Raw genomic sequence first — 15,918 nt, forward strand, 5'->3', positions numbered from 1 at the left:
ATTGCTTTCTGCACCTTATTTCAGGCCAACAGTCATAACTGAAGCTTAATAATTCACCATCCAATATTAAATACAACCAAATATTTCACATAGAAGCATTAGAAATGATCTGCATAACATTTAGCTATACTTAAACCCTATAGTATCTTAACCGGGGTTCCCCCAGGGGTCTGTACAAATCTCCTCACCAAAAATAGCAGATTCACAAGCTCACGACACGTTTTGAGCTTGTGCATCTGCAATTTTCACAAAATATGTTTGCTTATTATGCCATGGCCAGAATAGGGACACTAGGGTTCATGTGATTAATGTTTACAGACAGAGATTCCCATGAAGATAAGATAACAAAAGATGCGAGTGGGTGAGTGAAACAGTGCTACCATAGTACACAGGAATGAAGAGAATGTAGCTTCTGTACCCACTAGCTCCAACTGTTCCCGTCCCTGTGCCTTGCTCTTTGTCCTTCTCTTGCTCAGTTTACCAGTGGTCCAGTCTAGAGAAAGCAGGGAATCTCAGGTCAGTACTCGTTTTCATAATTTGGAAAGGTTTTTTTGTTTTTGTTTATTTTGTTTTACCACTTTCAACCTGCCGTCCCTATTTTGGGCATGTAATAAATTCAAAAAGTTTTCAAACATTTTTAAACGTTTTCTAAAATAGAGAAAATAGCAGATCCACAAGCTCACAACGCATCAAGCTTTGTAGATTGACTTTTTTAGTATTTCGAAATGATCTTGCATTTAAGTTAATCTTTTAAAAACAAATCTGTAATCCATTAGAATGAATTATGCATTAAAGTAATGTGCCAGGTTGTGGACATGTGAAGAAAAAAGAAAGGTTATATAGGTGATATTTTGACATTGGCAACTAACAATTTGATTTCTCTTCATGTTTTCTCTCCCTCAATGTAATCACCAGCCATTGTCTTCCGCTGTCTTTCTTCCTTACTAAAACACAATGAGTGTTTCTGACCATCTTACACCTCTGAGCCCTCAAGTATCTGTATCCTCACCACAACCCAAGAAACATTTAACCGTCCCTTTGCCACTTCCCAACTCCCTCTCTTCTCCTGTCATCAAAAAGAAAGTCATTCAAATACCATCCTTTGATTGTCAAGGACTTGTTTTTGAGAAAAACTATTCAAAGCAGTTAGCTGCTGAGAGGTAAGTTCAACAATGTCTCTTTTTGTGTTGAGTGTGTGCGTATATGAGAGAGAGAGAGAGAGAGAGAGAGAGAGAGAGAGAGAGAGAGCAGTAGTGTGTTCCTGAAAAACAATAATTATTAATTGCATAGGCTAATAGAATATATTGCTAAGTTTTCTTAATTTCCCCTTTAGCTCCAGATCTTTTGCTCCAATTTGTCCTTCTAAACCTACTGCATGTGTTTCAATCAAGACACCAAGCCAGGCATCTATAAGTGAACGTTACCAGCTTTCACAGATAAACGATGGAGAGAGAGCAGCAACTCTCCCCCGGACCAAACCTAAAACATACCCCGTCTCTCCAGCTCTCTCCACAAAGCCCAACAAGTCCTTTATTCCTATTGCCCCAAAGCCAAATTCTTCTCCCACTCTCCCCACTCAGAAACTAAAGCCAAGCAATTATCTAAATCTCCCTGTCTCACAGTCAAATGTCTCATCCTCATTGTTACAGCATAAGACAAGTATATCGCCAACTCGCCTCACACCAAGATTAAGTCCATCTCCAACAGCTATGTCCCAGATGATGCCTTTTGACAGCCAGGAAGCCAAACAGAGCTCTCCAGTAGCCCAAGAAAGAAGGGCTAAATCAATTCCCATCTCTAATTCAAAGACTCAGCCCGAGTCTGGTATACCAAGGTTCTCCAAGGAATCAAAGTGTGACGTTCTTGATCAAAATGTTTTATTGGACTTTACTCGTTCTGAATTGAGAAGATCTTCAAAGGATATACTGAATAGAGAGATGTATCAGACTTCCAGCCTGTTACAAGACAAGCTTAGTTTAAGGAAAACAAAACCTTTACCAATGCCTCCTCTTGGAAAAGGAGAACTTGGCACAATGTCTAAAGCTAAGTCAAATATCAAAGAGCGACAAGGAAGTGGAAGTCTGTCCGATGGAGTGACAGGTAGACAAAGTAATTGTGTGTCTGTTGGGATTACAGTCACAAATGCTGAGAGAGAATCCCAGTCAGCGAGTGATGAACTGGCTGCTCAGTCAAACCGTAGATCCTCAAAAACGACTGCAGACTATCTTCCTAAATACTACACTCAGCCCCAGCCCGCAAGTGTAACCTACCACCAGTCTTGTACTGACACTGTTCTGCCGAACAGAAGTACAAATCTTCCACCCTCTAAAGAAGCCAGGAGAAGGCATTATGACTTATACACTGAAAGTAGGGCATCAACATTCTCAAAGAGTGATCACCAGAAGACATGCCAGCTGGAAGAGTTCGCAAATACTGTGTCAGCAGAATCCTCTTACCAACACTTTCAACAGACTTGCACATCAAGAAACACTACGGCCATCCAGAAACCTAGATTCTGGTCTAAAGCTCAGTGTCAAAATTCACAGATGGACCCACAGATCGGAGTCAGCCATTCAGACTGCATTTCATTGGATAACGGCAGCCAGTCAAAAAACAGTGATCAGAAACCTGAAGCTCCTCGGTATGGGTTACCCAGATTGAATAAATGTAAAACAGGCCTTGTGGTACATCAAATACAGGAGGCTTCACAAACTTTTAAGTCACAGACTTCTGCTCCTGACACATCAGTACATGGACAAGTTTCGAAACTTTGCAGTGTACCAAAGAAACACCTGTTTGATTACGAGCAATCTGTGCAAAACATAAACCTCAAAGGTGTGAATCCCAGTGACCTGGAACTGAATCAAACAGCTATGTCTGCACCACCTGACCACAAGGGATCCACAAAGCCACGAGAATATTCCTTAGAAAAATGCACTGTAAGCTGGCCACCATCCATGGTGGGGCACAACTCGTTCAACACAACAGGAGCTGGCACTGGTTCAAAGGGGGTCTTTGAATTGCCGTTCCAACCAAAGGGCATGGACTGCCAGAAACCAAATGAGGTGACAACAGTTACCTTTCCATCACAGACACCACATCACCCTTTGCCAGGCAGGGTATATATCGCAGAGGACCCAGAGGATCCATATTATGTCACCATGTATCACCCTGGATCAGTATATGTGTCAATGGGTGAGTACAAGAATAGCTGCAAAAATTAACCACTTAAGCTCTATTTTACTTTGTTGTATGATGGTGTCATGCAGCAAAGATAGACACTCTACAAGCTCATAACATGCCGTGATGGGACACATTGTGAGCTTGTAGATCTGCTACGCTATTTCACAGTGATCACTAACACTTGAAAACATAGGCTGCCTACATGTTGGGGGTCATTTCTTCTTCTTTTTGACTCGTTTACTCCGCAGGGAAAGTAATATGAGTGAAAGAGAGGTACTCAGAGAGGGGGCCTCGTCACAGAGGAGGGATTTGAGATGTACTAGCTCCATATCAGCAGAGTAACAGACATGCTGAAAAGAGATAAAACAACATGCGTTGGTACAGTCTGTCTGTAAAAGTGACTTGTACGGGTAAACAACGAAACAACGGCGCTCTGCAGAGAAAAACAAATACAAAGAAAACATGTACCGAAGAAAACGAGAGAAGAATACAAGAGAAACTACAAGGAGATAACATGTGAGTGCTGTATCACCAACCAGTGTTATTCAGTTGCTTCACCTTTTTAACTGGGCTATATAAATTAAGACTTATTTCTGCTTATACTATCAACTGAACCCATAGTCACTGTACATATTAAATCATTAGTTCTTAAATCATCATGATAGTTGTAGAATAAATTGTAGATTAAATTAAAGACATATGGTAAATGGTGCATTTATATAGACTACTGACACTGGACAGATATTTTTGTGAGTTAGCTATACGTTTAGTTTAGTAAATTTGCTGGCAAACCATGATTTAAATCGCAAACGTTTCCTAAAATAGTCATGCGCTAATATAGAAGCCAAGATGCCACCCATATAGTATAAAATAAGATGCCACCATGTCCCTTTGAGCAAGTCTTAATTGAGCATGCGCGCTGCATCCCCCCGCTCCCTCTCCTCTTGTTGCCTTGGTAACGGAAAGGGGGGGTTCATCTCGAGCAGAGAGGGAGAGAGTGAAGAAGAGGTACCAGAGAGACATCACATGACCCGTGTCTACATCTTATTACCTCACCGTGCTGGACATCCGTCGCTATCATCTGAAAGGTGCATTATAGATTGATCAGCCCTGAAACAACGCGTTTCTGCTCCGAACGATTGATAGTTCAATTCATTGGTAAGTCGACTAGTGCTGTTTCACATCCTCCCTGCAGTCTGTCTGTACGGGCGGCCGCGTAGCGCGCTAGCCCGCTACCGCTAGCTAACGATGGCTAGTTTATAACGGCATGGATGGATGGAGAGAGACAATGGGGGTTGCTTAATAGGTTCTGCCGTTCTGAGGTCTAATTAACTAGTCCTGGTGTATTTCAAGATGACGCATGGATGTTGAAGATATACGGTTTTCTTTCTGTCTCACATGCTGTAGTCATTATGGCGACCTAGACAGGAGTATATGAGGCTTATTTTAACTTGACACCCTTTGGGAAACAAGCTTCTCATCAGTGCCAATGGCCACAGGATCGCCAGCTATTATCCAATCAAGGGCGATGAGTGGTCTGCTGGGATTCGGCCAGAGAAACTCCATGTTTGAGAATTTGGATGTTTAGGCTATTACAATAGAGGTTTACTTAATATGGCGATTTATGCTCTTTGGGTGAAAGCATATTTGTGAGAGTGTGTGTGTGTGTGTGTGTGTGTGTGTGTGTGTGTGTGTGTGTGTGTGTGTGTGTGTGTGTGTGTGTGTGTGTGTGTGTGTGTGTGTGTGTGTCTGTCTGTCTGTCTGTCTGTCTGTCTGTCTGTCTGTCTGTCTGTCTGTCTGTCTGTCTGTCTGTCTGTCTGTCTGTCTGTGTGTGTGTGTGTGTGTGTGTGTGTGTGTGTGTGTGTGTGTGTGTGTGTGTGTGTGTGTGTGTGTGTGTGTGTGTGTGTGTGTGTGTGTGTGTGTGAGAGAGAGAGAGAGAGAGAGAGAGAGAGAGAGAAAGAGTAGTGAGTGTGTGTGTGCGTGCGTGCGTGCGTGCGTGCGTGCACATGCTGTTAGAACAGATAGAGCAAGGCTGTATGGCCACAATTACTGTCATTGTGAATCAAGCTGATGCATTGACTGCCACAGTGCCCTGTAAGATCCGTGATCTGTAATGATGATTTGACCCATGTGTAATTGTGTATACATTAACCTAAAGGGTCTACAGCATGCCTATCATGATGCAGCCTTATGGATGCTATGTTACCATCTTCTAAACCTTTAGCTGTATCCTAATTCTTGAATGTAGAACAATAGCAGAACATAAAATGCCTCACACTGGAAAAAGACCCACATAAACCCTAGTATCCCTATTCTGCTATAATAGGCATTAGTTCAGCGAAAATAGGCAAGCTTGTAGATCTGCTCATTTCAGCAAAGAGATCATCTGGTGTCGAGGGAAAAAGTTGATCTTGTTAGATATGATGATACATTGTCACACTGTAGTTAGTCTTCAGCAACCAAGCAATGCAGATTTGTTTTGAGAGTTCTGTCAAGTAATTATTTTCCCTTCCTCCCCTATATAGACATGTCAGATATTGTTCCCCCTGAGGTAAAACCCAAACCAGCCGTCCCTGCCAAGCCCCCCCATGTGGGGGCTCCTTCTCCATCAAGCCCCTTTCCACCCCAGGGGCCAGGGATCGGTGGTGCGGCCCCTGCCCCCGCCCCTCCTCCCAGTGCCATTCCAGTTCTGATCGGGGGTCATGGTGGCCATGGTGGGACTCATGCCACAGTCCAAAGTGGGGTTCATAATGCAGTGCTCAGCCAGGGGGGCTCTCACAACACTAGTAGTGGTGGATCCACACTGCTGGGATATATTGGTATAGACACCATCATCGAGCAGATGAGAAAGAAGACCGTGAAGACTGGATTTGACTTCAATATCATGGTAGTGGGTAAGTCCCAAGTGATCTACTTGATGTGTGAATTATGTTAACAAGGAACAATATTGTTCTCTCTCTCTCTCTCTCTCTCTCTCTCTCTCTCTCTCTCTCTCTCTCTCTCTCTCTCTCTCTCTCTCTCTCTCTCGCTCTCTCTCGCTCTTCTCTCCTCTATGCACCATCATTCCCTTTCTAACACTCTCTCCCTCGCAGGTAATAGTGGACTGGGGAAGTCGACTTTGGTGAACACACTGTTCAAGTCCCAGATCAGCAGGAGGAGTGGTGGGTGGGCTCGCGACGAGAAGATCCCTAAGACTGTGGAGATCAAATCAGTGGCCCACTGTGAGTATACACAGGAAAATCCTGAGTGTCCAGCAGACTCCATTTAACTCATGGATCCATTTGATTCCATTTGTACACTCTCTGAGTTACAAATGGATAAATGAATACGAGAGATTCTCTTTCAAAAGCTCTCTCTTTTTCACTCACCCACACACAAGGGATGTTGTAACGACATTGGAAAGAATAACTGTCTTAGCATATTAACCTTCCCCAGAGTGATAATTATGTTTTAAAGGCCACGACTCTTGTCTTTAAAATCTCCCTAGGATTCCAGTCGAGAGCAGAATTCATAAATCAATACTGACATGACATCTCATTTTGACCTTTCTGCATTGCTTTAATTTAAACTGGATATATTCATTTTATTCATGCTATATACAGTATAATATGTGGGCTATATAAGTAGTGTAAAACCCATGTATTGAGTACAGTCTTAGTTTCCAGTGGTTCTGTGTTCATTTACATGACACAGCAAATCCTTCAGTTGAGAGCAGTGATTGTTTGGGGCGGCCGTAGCTGAGTGGGTAGAGGCTGTCTGGGGATCAGAAGGTCGCAAGTTCGACCCTCCACCCGCCCAGTCTATGTGTTAAAGTCTTCCTGAGCAAGACGGCCCTGTATTAATAGCACCCACTGCTCCTGTGGGTAAATGCAGAGGACAAATTCCAGATATTTCCAAAGGCAGTTACATTTCATGCACACAATGTCAATGTACTTTATAATGTTGCTTGTCAAAAGCCAGTCATATTCTGGCTGTTGTGTGTACTGTGTAGTATATTTGTTCTCCTACTATAAGGGTGGCAGTGGCTCAGGCGGTAGTGCGGCCCCATTTGAAACGTTCCTGGTTAGACCCCTGCTCCCCCTGGCATCATGTTGAAGTGTTTTTCAACAAGATATTGTACGAAACTCCCGAACTGCTCCCCAGGCACTGCCCACTGCTCCAAATAATTAGGATGGTTAAATGCAGAGGACAAATGGTACTGTATGTACTGTAATGACCTCTGGGAATTTATTGTGCCTCTGTGAGCCTTTTGGACATGGAGATGTGCGTTGTACAGTGTTCTGGTCATTAACCTATGTGTAATGCGATGAGAGGACAAGGTGGAGGTGCAACACCTGCCCAAATAAGATGTTTGAATTAATTGTTTCACGATTACTTTTGATTGTGCAGCTTTACATGGTAGTGAGTAATATTCCGCTCTTTCTGTTACATTAGACTTGTTATCCCCCATTGGGTACCGGCCCACTCGGGAACGATCAAGTTGGGAACAATGAAAATAGGGAATGCATGCCCCACCCTGTTATGGAATACCTGTTAGACCCGTTGTCAGAGTACCCGTTGTAACCAAAACGTCTGTGGAGAATGTCTAAAGAGTGCAAACTGACTGTGAAAAGTAGACTGACTAACTAATCAAATGGAAGGTCTGTGGAATTCGACAGGCGTGGGCAATGCAACCGCTTTTTTTTTTTTTTTTTTACTTTTCCTTTCTCTTTTTGGGTAAGGACAATACAAACCTACTGGGAAATCAAACTTTTATTAAATTAAAAAAATATTTTCGGGCTGTATCGTAGTAATTAGGCCTGTCAAAAAAAATCGATTCATGAATAAATCGCGATTCTTAATGCCACGATTTTAAAAATCGATTCAAAATATTAAAATCGATTTTTTTGGGGGAAAAAAAAGTTAGTACCTTTTTCACTGGCAATTTGTCTGAAATCAATGTCATAAAGACTGCCTGACATGATCAGGCTGCATTGAAGTGTATGATTCAACTTTTCATGGTTTATATTATATTAAAATGTTCTAGTATAATTAAAGCAAAGCGATTTGGGGTAGAAAATCGCAGAATCGAATATCAATTAATCGCAGAATCGCAATTTTAATCGAATCGGCACCCTAGAAAATCGCAATAAATCGCAGAATCGAATCGAATATCAATTAATCGCAGAATCGCAATTTTAATCGAATCGGCACCCTAGGAATCGATTTTGAATCGAATCGTGAGGTAAGTGAATCGTGACACCCCTAGTAGTAATGCTTACTGCTCAGTGGTTCAATCTCTGTTTGTTTATGCTCAACTTGCTGTGCCTTGAGAAGGCTATGGATGGGGGTGTGGGCGAGGCAGCGAGGCCTCTGATGTCAATCAGCTGAGTTTGTTTGGTTTTAGATGGTAAAGAAAGAGTAGCCTCTGACACCTGCTGTCTCTAAATTTTATACTGAGATAAAGAAAATAACTTGACGGTTGACGCATATCTTAATTGTGTAGTGGGGGTTGCATATAGGGCCCATTCTGAAGTTAACACGGCCCTTCTGGTAAGTAGAGATTCCTCAGTAAACTAAAAGCAGTAAACATGAATTTTGTGGCAGTGGCCACTGGTTGCATGTACATCAGTTGAACAGATCTAATATATAGATATATGGTATTGCTACACACGGCAACCAAAAGCAACATTTTGTGTTGTGATTTGATCAATTACTCTGGCTTTGTTTCAGACATTGAAGAGGGTGGTGTGAAGATGAAGCTGACAGTAATTGATACTCCAGGCTTTGGGGACCTGATCAACAATGACAACTGGTGGGCTATGTGATACATTGCATGTGTAGTGATATCCATATAAATGTCATCAATCTTATCTTGTCAAGAGCTATACCTCCCTTGTCTAGCAAAACTTGAAAAATATAACTTAAAATTATTACAAATCAATCCTACTTATTAGTTTTAAACAACCAGGATTCATTTTGTAAAAAAAAAAAAAAGAAGGAAAAAAATTAACGTTTTTCATTTAGAAAATTTGCCAAAATAGGGACACCGGGGTTAATGTAGTTATAATACTTGTTGACATTTGTTAAATCGTGATATTATTAAACATGAATTCGAAACATATTAGACAGTCTACATTTCCCAAGAGCAAATGCATTTAAGATAACTATAGGGGGGATATCAAAAGCAGATGCATGGATTTACCCCATCCCCTTTGCAAATCAAACCCTGCTCTAGTCTAACCTATACCGGTTTTATTTTAGTTTACTTTATTTATTCATTTATTTATTTATTTATTTATGTATGTATTTATTTTGTAATTTTATTTCAATCCTATTTTTGAAATACTCCCACAGCTGGGAGCCCATTGCCAAATACATCAATGAGCAGTACGAGAAGTTCCTTAAGGAGGAGGTCAACATAACAAGAAAGAAGCGCATCCCTGATACCAGAGTGCACTGCTGTCTCTATTTCATCTCACCGACTGGACACTCGTGAGTTAAACTGTCTTGTCATAGGAGATTAGTAAAGTAATCAATCACACTGAGGATTCTTAAGTGCCTGATCAGAGGAGCGCTTGTTTTTAGCAATCCATTGTAAATGGCATTCAAACGAATCCAGCATAATCTGCCATTTACAAAAACATTGATGCACACACGTACCCGCACACACAGTCTCATTAATTCACATCCAGAAAACCGATTGGAATTTGAAACAGATTGTCAGCATCACTGAGCCATGGTGTGCCAATGTGTGTTTCAAGACAGAATAAAGACTGCTTTGAACAGCTCCATTCTGGCTCAAGACAACTGTGAAATTGCATTTGAACAGATTAACGGATACAGACTTTTGTGCTTTCCAGCTTAGGTACCCAATATATTTTTGTAAGGACCATTGTATCAGAAGAATATTTTGTCTGCTGGCATGTCACCATCCCCAAAGACTTAAAGTGGGACATTATCTTGATTGTACTTTCACTGTTTTATGCTCTTTCTTTTTCCTCTCTCTCTGTTTCCCGCTCATGCTCTTCCAGTCTTCGGCAGCTAGACATTGAGTTCATGAAACGCTTGAGTCACTCAGTCAACATCATCCCCGTCATTGCCAAGGCTGACACAATGACCATTGAGGAGAGGCAGGATTTCAAACAGAGGGTTAGAGAGTTTCTGTTTAAATTCATCAAAGTCACTCGGGCTGTCCACAACTAAAGGAATTATTAGTCGATTAATAGTCTAGAATTTGTCGACTAATCCATTTGTTGATGTAATCAGCAAATCTGTGATATTATGTTTGCTGCATACAATCGTGCAGAAACCAATATTTTCAGGTCGGTGAGGTTGAGAAATTAACATTCTAATGTTGATTTCAATAGCTACTGACAATTATTTATTGAAGTTATAGATTGGTAGAATTATAGGGTTATATCTAGAGTTTACAATTGATGTGCATGGGAAAAACAACAATATGAAAACAACTAATCAACAAACAAAGTCTTGGTCAACTATGGCCAAACTATGAGGGGACAACCCTACAAGTAACTGCAAACACCTCTAGATTATATGCACTAATTATAGAGATAACTTCAAGGACAAGACTCCAAGATAATCGTCAAAGTTGCAAAGTAGTAAAAATGCTCTCCTAAAAAAACATTATATGATATATTTTTTGTATTCTCACTTTCTTTGTGTTGCCTTATAGGTAAGGAAGGAGCTGGAAATGGGTGGTATTGAATATTATCCACAGAAAGAGTTTGACGAAGACATGGAAGATAAGAGTGAAAATGACAAGATCAGGGTAAGGGATTGTATTTTCTCCATGCATTGCCTTACATTATATACAGTCTTGAATTATACAGTATGATATTCGTAATGCTATTCACCTAACATGAACACACTCATTACTCATATATTAACCACTTTCAGTCTGGCGTCCAAATTTTAGGCATGTCATCAGGCAAACAATTTATACAATAATAAAAAAAAGCACAAAAATAGCCGATCTACAAGCTGACTATGCGTTGTGTTGTGAGGTTGTACAGTAGATTGGCTATTTTCACTATTTATGCAAGACACCGTTGTAAGATAAAGTATAAAATAGGGCTTAAGAGGTTAAAGAATTCTGCCCTATGCACACATGATCTTTGCACATCCGATGCAATCTTTCATTGGTCAATCAGTTTTTTACACATCCAAGAAAATGCAGGAATGAAACTGGGTTTGATTGAAACAAATGATGCACCGCCTCAGATTTTTGACATTTTAAATGTTCTGTAATGTTTTTCCCTGAGCGAATAAAATGGTCCAGGGGTGTACAGTTGTTTACTGTAATGCAATATGTGTATGCTTTGCAGTACAATGTGTTCCTCATGTACGTTGCACCCCATAAATATTGTACTGTTTTCCACGGTATATCAAACCTTGCTTAAATGTTCCTAGGAGGCGATGCCCTTTGCTGTGGTGGGCAGTGACAAAGAGTATCAAGTGAACAGCAAACGAGTTCTGGGCAGGAAGACACCATGGGGAGTTGTAGAAGGTAGGTTCCTGGCTTCTGTTAGTAGTGACGGTCCTCTCCCTTCACCGCAGACATTTTTGGATTGTTTGTTAAAGGGTGTAAAATATGTATGCCTTTTGGGCCCTATCTTGCTCACAACGTGTCGATGTAGATCAGCTATATTCTAATTATTATAATTTTTTCAAAATAGAAAAAATGCCAAAAACTTTTATACGGGGTAAGGCAGCGTGCAAGATACCGTAGGTCCCCTATCTAGTGTCTTGGCCAGTTTCTTGTCCTGATTTGTTTATGTTTTATCTTTGCAGTTGAGAACCCCAACCATTGTGAATTTTCTCAACTGAGAGATTTCCTGATCAGGTAAAACAATAGTTTAGGTGATATACATGTAAGTGATATTTTTCCTCAACAGCATTTTCAGGTTGGGTTACACATTTCATCCAATCAAGAGAGAGAACTCATATAGGATACAGGATAGATGGGTGAAATTGGAAGTGATGAGAAAAAAAAAGAGCAGGCAAAATTGGAACTGGAACACTATAAAATTGAAGCTGATAAATGATGACTGTGGAGTTCTCTAGTCTGGTTGGATAAAATTGGTTCCCTTACCTGAAAATGTATTTTCTGTTTACTAAAGAGCTGGAGCAATGGGGAGACCCAGTGTTGTGTTCTAGTTTTTTTCGGAAGGTATACGCTACGATACGATGTGCGTGGTCGTGGGTATACGCTCTCGCGTTTTCAATGGATGAAACAGTTTTTGAAGGTATACGGTAGCGACGAAAAAAAATCTCAAGGTATACGCCGTACACAGCATCTGACGGTAGAACACACCACTGGGGAGACCCCTGTTCTGAAAATAAAAAAGATATCTCTTACACCCCCTTTAATTGTATCCCACAATATGGTAACATTAAAGCTGTATTATCACAATAACTGATTGACATTCTCTCCATCCCTCTTTCAGGTCTCACCTCCAGGACTTGAAGGAGGTCACCCACAACATTCATTATGAAACGTATCGTGCCAAGAGACTCAACGCGAATGGAGGTCTGCACCCCATATCCTCCAATGATACCATAGAAAGCAACCTGTAATTAGTCATGGGGGGGGGGGGGGAAAGAGAGATCAAGAACCAAAACAGTGCAATGAGGCTAATAGATGATTCTGTATTTTGATGACATGGCATCACTGCATGCTTGGATAATAGTTGTAGCTGTGTATATCATTACAATCTAATTTAAGTCCTAACCGTTACCATCTCGTTTCCCAACTGCCATCCTCAAGTCCATCTCCACATTTGCATCTTAAACCCTTTACTCAGATTTTGCACTTGTAAGTCACTCTGGATAAGAGTGTCTGCTAAATGCCTAAATTGTCAATTCCAGCATTCCAGCAGTTTTTAAAGTTCTGCACAAGAGTATTGAGATGAGAGGGCAATCCCATCTGGAGCATGCCACATCATGCTTAAAGTCCTCTACACACCAAGGTGTCATCGGGCCATCGTGGAGCGCCTATGGCCAATAATCAGTTTCTGCAGTGTGTCTTGCACTGTTCATTGTAGTCAGGCATTAGCAGGGTCCGATCACCCAACCAAGTATGTTGAATCTGTGGCAGGGATTGCCAGGAAGGGACAGACATTTGGTGTAGGAAAGAAAAGTGGGAAAAAAAAGGAGCGGACCAAGTATAGAACCCTGAGGGACCCGGTCAACTTAAGTATAGGATTTAAGTGGTTACTGTAAATACCTGACATCACCCGATTTGAGCACCTGACATAGTAGCAGAGTTAGTCGGGAGTCTTGGTGTGTAGAGGCCTTAAGAAATTAGTTAGTTAGTTTTTTTTCTTCATGAAAAATATTTCATAAGATCATTAAATCCATATTAGTATTTGTAACACACCTGGTGTCTCAACTCAGGAAAACAGGGATTCATTCGGACAACTGAAATTGCTGAAGTGTTCCAGGAACCCTGAGGGTCCCTGGGACCCACTTTGAGAACCACTGTGTAGGTTACTGCATTATCCCCTCAAACGCAGCTACCCGTCAAAAAAAAAGCACTGAGGCATGCTTTATGTCTTGTTTTATATCTCATATAAAACAAATTCCCCTATTAATATTTCTCTCTATTTAATTTAACATGAAAAGTAGCTCTGTCCGTTGTTTACAGGATGTGTTAAGTAAAATCCTCAGCGTTAATTTATCCATATGTAACACTGAGAGAGACCAAATTTAACCAAATGGACCCTTAAATTGAATTAACCCTGAGGATTTTACTGCGTACACATGCTACAGAGATTCCATGGAGATTCTTCTATGTTTGTCCTAAATGCCATAAATATATTTCCTCAATGAACGCAAGTGCTTGCAGCAGTATAATACATAGTTCATCAGACCGTGAGGCATGGAAAAGGAATCTTGTGGAATCAAAGTATATTGTTATGCTAATCCCCTTTGGCTGACTACACATTAACTGACCTCAATAGAACGTCTCTAAAACGGATAGGCTGTAACAGTGTATTTTTAACTTTATGGCCAGCTGTGCATGACAGCAAACTATAACCTGTTATTTGCTCATATACAAAGTTAATTTGACAAATTAAAAGCATTAGCTGCTACTAAGGGAATAACAAAGAGGTTAAGTGTAATCCCCCCACCAACTTGAACCACGTGTAATTATTCTTTAGACTACGATTATCTAATACAGTGGTTCCCAGCCTTTGGATCATGGCCCACTTAAAAATCTAGAAAGTGGTTGCTGCCGCCCATCTGATCCAAACAAATAGCATGTCATTTTTTACATAATTATTTAAAAATATGAACGTTATATTATCATTTAAATCTTAGTGTTTTGCCAATTATTTGAGAGCCCACTTGCAATACCCTCACAGCCCACCAGAGGGCCCCAGCCCACAGGTTGGGAATCACTGATCGGATACATTTTCATGTCATTCAATGCACCTGCCAGTCATCGAAAGGTTGTTTTCTGACCTCAAACCCATATGAATCATGAATGGTTGTGGTTTAGTCAGAATGCACACCACTATTACTTATTAGTATGAAAATTTGCTGAGTTTAACTGAAAACACATATTGTTTTTCATGTCCTGTGCCATCCAGATAATCTGTGAACATTTGACAGGTGTGACTCTGAACTGTTTGGGGACCAGTATTTTGTGCCAATATAAAATTGAGACCAACTTTCGTCTCACCACCACTTGGGGGCAGCACTGTGCCATATACTAGAGTGTATCGATACAAGAAGGTTTACAATAAGTCGAAGGACTTCATGCAGATCAAAAATAACAGAGCAGTCATTCCAAAATGAACCAGTTTTCACTTGCTCATGACATGTTTACCAAGGTTTCTTGAAGAAATCATGCACAATGATTTAAAATATTTTTTCCCCTCAATATTTATCAACTGTTTGTTATAAATCTTTCATGGGTGTCCGTGACCCCCCAAAACATGTTTTAACATTAACATTTTGGGGGTAAATAAGTGTAGTTGTAGTGTGGTTTTAGTGCAGTCATTTATTTTTTTCAATGAGCAATTAAAACAAGATTACAGAAACTCATTGTTTCTAATCAATGTTTCTTAGTGTGCATGCTACTAGCCACATGATACCTGTTTGCTCCAGACAGCCAATCAATTCAGGTATAAATACGCTATTTAATCAACTCATTCAACTATTTCTGAATGTGTGATATGTGAACAGCATATGAATAAATTAACTCCTGCTACCAAACTCATAAACCCACTGTTCACATAGGTATTGCTCATCTCTTTCAGACACTATCAGTAGTATTTCACAATGTGAATTTTCTTTTTATTTAATACCCAGCTTTCTCAAAGTTGTTGTGATACATTGGGATGTGAATTCAGTGTTTTATTGTTTATATATGTATTATTTATTGTAATTTATTCTTTATTTAATAAAGGAAGTTTTCCATGCTTTTCTTGAAGAGTACTTTTGGTCTCATGTTGCATGTTGTCACCACATTTCTTAGACATTCTGACCCGAACCCCTCCTCTGCATTGTGACTATACTGTCTCCCAGCTCTATAGACCCCTTAAAGGACAACTTTGTTTTTTTACAACCAATGTTTATGTTTTAGATTGTAATTAAAGTAAATAAAAGATGAGTGTTAAAAAAAATACATTTACTGCTTTCTATAGTTTTAGCAATTTTCACAATCTTTTTTACAGTGTTTTCACAGTGGGCGGGGGCATTCTGTCCGGTGGCTAAATATGTATT

At 40.4% G+C, this 15,918-nt stretch overlaps 1 protein-coding gene across 4 annotated transcripts; it reads left to right on the forward strand.

The window, feature by feature from the left end:
• The first annotated feature begins 2,333 nt into the window (after nucleotides 1-2,333).
• septin3 (septin 3) lies at nucleotides 2,334-15,630 on the forward strand. Of its 4 annotated transcripts, none has more exons than XM_084041198.1 (11): nucleotides 3,597-3,699; nucleotides 4,150-4,341; nucleotides 5,709-6,077; nucleotides 6,276-6,404; nucleotides 8,896-8,977; nucleotides 9,520-9,657; nucleotides 10,197-10,314; nucleotides 10,859-10,954; nucleotides 11,596-11,692; nucleotides 11,977-12,028; nucleotides 12,633-15,630. In XM_084041198.1, exons 3-11 carry the CDS (start codon nucleotides 5,711-5,713, stop codon nucleotides 12,760-12,762), a joined length of 1,209 nt encoding a protein of 402 aa, XP_083897324.1. In that variant the 5' UTR covers nucleotides 3,597-3,699; nucleotides 4,150-4,341; nucleotides 5,709-5,710; the 3' UTR covers nucleotides 12,763-15,630. The 4 variants fall into 4 exon arrangements, with proteins under 4 accessions (XP_083897322.1, XP_083897323.1, XP_083897324.1 ...); XM_084041199.1 differs by having other exon boundaries at nucleotides 4,150-4,271; XM_084041196.1 differs by lacking the exons at nucleotides 3,597-3,699; nucleotides 4,150-4,341 and adding an exon at nucleotides 2,334-3,195.
• Nucleotides 15,631-15,918: the final 288 nt, after the last annotated feature.

Source organism: Gymnoscopelus microlampas (assembly GCF_963454915.1).
Source record: "Gymnoscopelus microlampas genome assembly, chromosome: 2".
Taxonomy (NCBI): Eukaryota; Metazoa; Chordata; class Actinopteri; order Myctophiformes; family Myctophidae; genus Gymnoscopelus; species Gymnoscopelus microlampas.

Excerpts from the sequence above, each read along its gene's own strand:
- septin3 (XM_084041196.1), top strand. The coding sequence starts at position 2,547 with ATGGACCCACAGATCGGAGTCAGCCATTCAGACTGCATTTCATTGGAT. Across the intron at positions 3,196-5,708 it reads ATCAGTATATGTGTCAATGG|ACATGTCAGATATTGTTCCC; the intron begins GTGAGTACAAGA and ends TCCCCTATATAG. Across the intron at positions 6,078-6,275 it reads CTTCAATATCATGGTAGTGG|GTAATAGTGGACTGGGGAAG; the intron begins GTAAGTCCCAAG and ends TCTCCCTCGCAG.